At 43.7% G+C, this 7,410-nt stretch overlaps 1 protein-coding gene across 3 annotated transcripts in view; it reads right to left on the bottom strand.

Moving 5' to 3' along the window:
* Positions 1 to 336: 336 nt before the first annotated feature.
* The window catches only part of LOC147122761 (tryptophan 2,3-dioxygenase-like), a 150,425-nt gene continuing 143,351 nt past the window's right edge, over positions 337 to 7,410 (bottom strand). Inside the window, exons 12-13 of one of the 3 annotated variants that reach the window (XR_015081564.1) lie at positions 7,151 to 7,388; positions 337 to 962 (exon numbers count right to left, since the gene is read on the bottom strand). Coding sequence is in view for 1 of the 3 variants with exons in the window: in XM_086010339.1 (XP_085866465.1) it covers positions 7,280 to 7,388 (109 nt within the window). In the remaining 2 variants the exon portion in view is untranslated. Of the gene's footprint in view, positions 963 to 5,836; positions 7,389 to 7,410 lie in introns of those variants that run through there. The other 2 variants (XR_015081565.1, XM_086010339.1) reach the window with 2 other exon arrangements.

Raw genomic sequence — 7,410 nt, 5'->3', positions numbered from 1 at the left:
GCTAGTCAGAGTAGAAATAGAAAGATATTTCAGACGAATACATGACTAGAGGAATGGTGCAAGGGGGAGGGATTCAAATTTCTGGGACATTGGAAACGGTTCTGGGGGAGGTGGGACCAGTACAAACTGGACGGTTTGCACCTGGGCAGGACTGGGACCAATGTCCTAGGGGAGTGTTTGCAAGTGCTGTTGGGGAGGGTTTAAACTAAAATGGCAGGGGGTTGGGAACCTGTGCAGGGAGACAGAGGAAAGGGAAGCAAGGATAGAAGCAAAAGACAGGAAGGGGAAAAGCAAAAGTTGTTCTGTCCATCAGTAGTAAGACACAGACTGCAGGAGAATGGTACAACAGGAGTTTACTCAATGTGGCTCACTCTGGAACTGACTGTACAGATTACTACTCAGTGCTATATACAGGTGTGGTCACTGCCGGTACTACAGTATACATGAGCTGTAAAAAGTAGTTCCCCCCTTAAAGGTATGTACATTACAATTCCTCCCCTTTTAGAGTAACAGTACCATAACACTCATTTAACAATTAAATATCAAACTAATTACAATTAACACTTTTAACATACAACATTAGCTGAAAATAGTCCATTTATATATTCAGTCTTTGGGGAGGCTTCCTGATCATTTCTGGATAGCGCCTTTCCCGAGAGTCTCGCTCTTGGTGCGGAGGTGATTCTGGCACCCTGTCGTCGGTTGGGTCATCAGCTTCCGATGCTACTGTTTCTGGGGTAGATGCGACCTGTACGTCGGGTTCCTCACCAGGTACGTATGGGCGAGGCATGGGGTTGACTTGTTCCTGTAACTCTAGGATCTGGTCAGCATGGTGTCTCACGATGTTCTCCCCAAAATCCACTGTGTGCATTAGTGGGCCCTGCCGTGTGCATATCGTTCCTGGCTGCCATTTTTCTGGACCATCTTTGTAGTCATTGCACAGTCATCACCGGAACGCCCTTCTTCGGATTAAAAATGGAGACAAGATTGGCCTACTCCTGCTCCTATTTCTTATGTTCTTATATTCTTATGTATAGGTGGTTTCCTGGATCAATATGTCGAGGAACCAACTAGAGATCAGGCCATCTTAGATTGGGTATTATGTAATGAGAAAGGATTAATTAGCAATCTTGTTGTGCAAGGCCCCTTGGGGAGGAGTGATCATAATATGATAGAATTCTTCATTAAGATGGAGAGTGAAGCATTTAACTCAGAGACTAGGGTCCTGAATGTAAATAAAGGAAACTACGATGGTATGAGGCGTGAGTTGGCTAGGATGGATTGGGGAATGTTACTTAAAGGGTTGACGGTGGATAGGCAATGTCAAACATTTAAAGATCGCATGGATGAACTACAGAATTTGTTCATCCCTGTTTGGCATAACAATAAAACAAAGGTTCTGTCTTAACAAAGGAGGACACAAATAACCTCCCAGAGATGTCGGGGAACATCAGGTCTAATGAGAGGGAGGAACTGAATGAAATCAGTATTTGTAGGGAAATGGTGTTAGGGAAATTGATGGGATTGAAGGCCGATAAATCCCCAGGGCCTGATAATCTACATCTTAGGGAACGTAAGGAAGTGGCCCTAGAAATAGTAGATGCAATGCTGGTCATCTGCCAAAATTCTATAGACTCCGGAACAGTTGGATTGGAGGGTAGCTAATGTAACCCCACGATTCAAAAAAAGTGGTAGAGTGAAAACGGGGAATCATAGACCGGTAAGCCTGACATCGGTAGTGGGGAAAATGCTAGAGTCCATTATAAAAGATGTAATAGCAGAGTACTTGGAAAACAGTGACAGGATTGGACAACGTCAACATGGATTTACAAAAGGTAAATCATGCTTGACTAATCTACTGGAATTTTTTGAGGAGGTAACTGGTAGAATAGATAAGGGAGAACCAGTGGATGTGGTGTATTTGGACTTTCAGAAGGCTTTCGATAAGGCCACGCATAAGATATTAGCATGTAAAGTTAAAGCACATGGGATTGGGGGTAAGGTACTGACTTGGATAGAGAACTGGTTGGCAGACAGGAAGCGAAGAGTTGGAATAAACGGGTCTTTTTCCGAGTGGCAGGCAGTGACTAGTGGTTTACCGCAGGGATCGGTGCTAAGACCCCAGCTATTCACAATATATATTAATGATCTAGACGAGGGAAATAGATGGAATATCTCCAAGTTTGCAGACAACACAAAGCTGGGTGGGCGTGTGTGCTATGAGGAAAATGAAGACAAATTACAGTATGATTTGGACAGGTTGGGTGATTGGGCAGATGCATGGCAGATGCAGTATAATGTGGATAAATGTGAGGTGGCAAAAACAGGAAGGCAGATTATTATCTGAACGGCAATAGATTGCGAGAAGGGGAAGTGCAACGAGACCTGGGTGTCCTTGTGCACCAGTCGCTGAAGGTAAGCATGCAGGTGCAGCAGGCAGTTAAGAAGGCAAATGGTATGTTGGCCTTCATAGGGAGAGGATTCGAGTACAGGAGCAAAGGTGTCTTGCTGCAGTTGTACAAGGTCTTGGTAAGACCACACCTTGAGTATTGTGTGCAGTTTTGGTCGCCTTATCTGAGGAAGGATGTTCTTGCCATGGAGGGAGTGCAGCGAAGATTCACCAGACTGATACCTGGGATGGCAGGAATGGCGTATGTGGAGAGATTGGGTCGATTGGGCTTATATTCGCTGGAGTTTAGAAGAATGAGAGGGCATCTCAGTGAAACTTATAAAATTCTAACAGGACTAGACAGATTAGTTGTAGGAAGGATGTTCCCGATAATGGGGGAGTCCAGAACCAGGGGCCACAGTCTAAAGATAAGGGGTAAGCCATTTAGGACAGAGATGAGGAATTTCTTCACCCAGAGTGTGGTGAACCTGTGGAATTCTCTACCACAAAAGGCAGTTGAGGCCAATTCAATAAATATATTCAAGAAGGAGTTAGATATATTTCTTAAGGCTAAAAGTATCAACGGATATGGGGAGAAAGCAGGGACAGGGTACTGAATTTGGATGATTATCCATGATCTCATTAAATGGCGGAGTAGGCTTGAGCGGCCGAATGGCCTACTCCTGCTCCTATCTTCTATGTTTCTATGTTTCTGTCAGTGGCAATGTCAGTACCTCTTAAAGGGTCACACATATCTTTCAGGTGAGTTGGGATTTAAGCCTTTGGACTGGGATTTTTTGATTTTATTGAAGTAGCGGCTTGCTGCAATAGATGTTAAAAGTTTTTTTACATGTGTAGGGTGTGCTGCTGGATGCCTGTAAGGCCTCACATGGCCTCTGAGAAGGCAGAAAATGCTGCAGGTTAGGTAACATCTGTGGAGAGAGAAATAGAGTTCACGTCTCAGGTTTAGATGTTGCCTGACCTGTTGAGTATTTCCAGAATTTAATGATGTCATTTCAGATTTATAGCATCTGCTCATGGAGGGAAGAGGAAGACACAGAAGAGGAAGAGCCGAAGAGGAGGAAGCCGAAGAAAGGATGCAACCCAGACAGCCCCGTTTTGACCAGGATATCCGAGATGGAATCATCTGCCTGTGGTACCAGTGACCACAACCCCAATTCCCCTTTCCACATTTGTCCCACACCTTACCTTCCCTCTGTTACTAACCATCACAGCATCCTCTTGGCCACAATGCTGCAATAAAAGTCACCCCAAAGCAAACTTACTAATCCAATTTTAGACATCTATCCATCCAATATCACATCAAGAAATCAAGTCATCACCCTTATGCATTCTCTTAGTGACTGTCTTGTGTGTACCTTTGCCTCTCCTACTGATGTCATGCAGTGCTACCCCATGGCTTGTGGAAGGCTGCTAACTTTCAATGGGGGACACTGCAAATGGCCTTGCTGGTCGACCTTGAGGAGCTCATGGCTAGGTGTGTCAAATCAGTTGATGGTGTGTCTTCTTCTTCATCTTTTTCACTCTCCTCTCCCTCTTCTTGGTTAACTATTGGCTGGGCAGTCTGCATTTCTTGGGTGTGTGAAATGAGGAAGGCACAAAAGTGAAGCTGTGGTGAGGGGAGGGCAGGAAAGCAAGAGCTGCATCCCAGAAGGAGGATAATGTATGAGGCTACCAGCATCTTTTATCCTTTCAGCCCCACCACTGGCCAAGGGCTCAACCATGCCCCTGCCAAGAATGACCTGCACTGTCTCCTCCAAGGGGGTGAGCTGAGGCTAGGAATGGGAAGTTTACCTCATCATTGGTGCAGATTGTTGCTTTGTAAGTGATTGGGGGTTGTGCATTGAACAGTGTGTGACGCTAGTGCAGCTGGTAGGAGAGGGTTTTTGAAGATGCATTCACTGACCTTGACCGGTGGTCTGAGGTCATGAAGCTTCTTTGGGCACTGGAGCGAGGTGGTGGGGTTGACACTGCTGGCAGTGACGGCTTTGTGATGTAGTCCCACATCGTTCTTTCAGGAGCGCCTCCTGGCCTGTGGGTAGAGGGCCGCTCTTTCAGTGTTGACCCCCTGCACAAAGCTGGAGTGCTGCATGCGAGACCATGGGTGTCCCTTCTCTGGCTTGTTGAGGCATTTGTGTTAGTGCTGAAGCAGTTTTCTCATTTTTTGAGGTTAGGAAGGGAATTCAGCTTTAAGCAAATCACATTTGGGATTTCTTTTTAATGTAAATTTTTTTTGAAAGGCAGTAAGGGCTGAAAACTGCATTTTTTCCAGTGTATTTTAATTTGTATTAGTTCTGAACACATTGCCCATTTAATTCATAGCCTGTTTAATTGCTCACAATTCCTTGTGAGCTCCACAGCCTCGCTCCCAGGGTCTGTGCGAAGCTCAAAAGGCACTTCAGGATGGGAGCTTTACCTCAGAGCACTCCACTAATGCCACCAGGAAGGTGGTGCATGGAAGGTTAGCACTGCGCCACCAATCTCCAGCCCACCAGCCAAATTTAATCTCCTTAGCGTTGCGCCCATTTTCAGCAGCTGTTAACTCCAGTTGCCGGTGACATCAGCAACGTTCATGGCAACACAAATTTCTAGGCCTAAGACTAGTTTCGTACTGAAGAATGTCACTCTCAACCTCAACGTGAAATTCTATATTATGATCACTCTTCCCTAGAGAATCCTTTACTATGAAATTACTAATGCCATGAGATTACTAATTAACTCTGCCTCATTACTTAAAACAAAATCTAAAATAGCCTATTCCCTGGTTGGTCCCATGATGCATTGTTCTAGGAAACTGTTTTGAATGCATTCTATGAACTCATCCTCCAGACTACCCTTGCCAATTTGATTTGTCCTATAGCCATGTCACCGTAATCCCTACTATATCAGGTTCCTCGCAATGTCTTATTGCCTCCAGTTCCCATGATTTATTATGGAGACTGTGTGCATTACTGTAGCGACTGTTTAACTCATTTTAATAGCAGTTCCTCTCACTTTTTTTAACTATCTTTTTACAATGCTGTTCTATAACTTTATTTATTCCATGGCCATTTATGTCCTCCCTCAGTTTAGTCTGTCCTGTGCTCAACTTTCCTGTTTCATTTATATTTAGGCGTGTTTCATTTCTTGTAGAAATCTCCCCCCCCCGTCTTACTAGTTTAAAGCCTTTGCCACCCCCCTATTTACTCTTTCTGCTAAGTCCTATTCCAGTTCCGGTGGAGCCCATCCCATCGGTACAGCTCCTTCCTGTCCCAGTAACTTATTGAGAGCTATTGTAACATTTACATTTTTAGTTTATTTAGACACTGCTAACACACACATGGTATTGATCAAAATTAAATTGTAACATTGGCCACCTGAAATGCAGTTACCACACATTTTTGTTTTTATGGGTATTTGATTTTCAAACAAACTGACAACCAAAACTACTTTTTTTGTTTTAATAGGAATGTGAGTACTGTAGTTCAATTTACAGATTTATGCTTTCCACTTTGTTGCAAATGCTGAATCCAATATCCTGCAAGGATGACTGTTTTTCCATTCCTTGGGTGGTGTAGAGGCTAATTTAATTTCTATTTCCTTCCCCACCCACTGCATGCAAATACCATTACCCTCCCTTCCATCCCAGTTCCCACTACTTCCCGGGACTGCCATGTGGAAGGTGATGTTAGGCCTGGAGTAGCAGTGCTAAAGGCTCCAAGGACAAGAGATGAAGGGAAAGGGCCTAGTAGAGGCCTACCCTCACTCCAATTTTGCCCCCATACTCTTACCCGAAGCCTTCAAGGTCCAAACTCTGTTGATCTTCGAGGCTCCTTTAAGCGCCCAGCCATCTCTACTGGTGCTGCAGTGGCAGTCCTGCAGCCAGGCATTGACGGTCTCCCTCATCATGGTGGGAATCCTACTACGAGCCCACCGGGAATCTTTAATGACCAGAGACATAGGTCGGGGTTGGGGCGGAGTCTGAGGGATGGGCAGAAGTCCAAAGAGGAGAATCCCACTCTTTAAGTATTAATGACAATAGTACTAAATTCCCGAGCTCATTTGTGAAGTAGTTTTGATTTGCACAAAGCTTTCCCGTTAGATCTTTTGGCATCACCATGTTGCTTCTGGTCTATTTTAAACTTAGCAGGTCTTTGAGTTAGTGGAGTGATCCTGATCAGGTAATTTTGTCAATTATGTTAATGGGGGTTACTTTGTGTAATTTCAATGCCATTTACTAAAGGTTTAAGGATACATTCTAATGCTTTTACAAATTTTTTTGAAGCATACTCGGTAAAAATCGATGGAACGAGTAGAATTTTCCATAATTACACTTTGGGATAACATGGACTCGTGGAAGGATGTGACACCTGCAAGATTGGTGATTTGTTTAGGGCAGACCAGAAAGAGAAATTATTTAAAAGTGGTTTCCCTGTTTTTGTTGGGAGGCAGGAACACCTCTTGTTGTGTTGACTATAAAAACATCAATTAGCATGCTATTACTGCACAACCTGCCTTCAACACAAGGCATCTTTCCAGAGAGGTGAGCAGCATTGGGTAAGGATAGTTTGCAATAGTATCTGTGTTTATAGAATGGCCGCATAGTGTTCAAATTTGTAAAAATGTTGTACTTATGGAAGTAATGATCACTGTAAATATAATATTGACAGTTAGTAAACACAAGCAGGATGCCTCAATTCATGTAAAATGTCTTATTTATATGACTTGATTTGCAATACTAAATTAAACATTGCAACCTACTTCAGATTTTAAATTGGTTCCAACAATTTTCAATTCTGTAGCCCTCCTCACTTACAAAGATGTCTCAGCATTGTTATTTGGTGATGGACAAAAGGGGACATCAAGCAGCAAGGAGAATTGGAAAAGAGTTCAAATGGTTGAAAGCACAATCCAAGCTAATGGTCTTTCAGGAGGTTTTTGAAAGCAGGTAGGGAGATGGCCAGGCAGAGCTGGCTTTTTAGTTTTCTTAGTTATTTTCCTTTTGGAGAGGGGGAGAATGA

Source organism: Somniosus microcephalus, chromosome 2 (genome assembly GCF_052327205.1).
Source record: "Somniosus microcephalus isolate GS21.2 chromosome 2, FLI_Smic_1.0, whole genome shotgun sequence".
NCBI lineage: Eukaryota > Metazoa > Chordata > Chondrichthyes > Squaliformes > Somniosidae > Somniosus > Somniosus microcephalus.
Note: the sequence above shows the minus strand (reverse complement) of the source record. Positions and strands in the feature narration are given on the sequence as shown.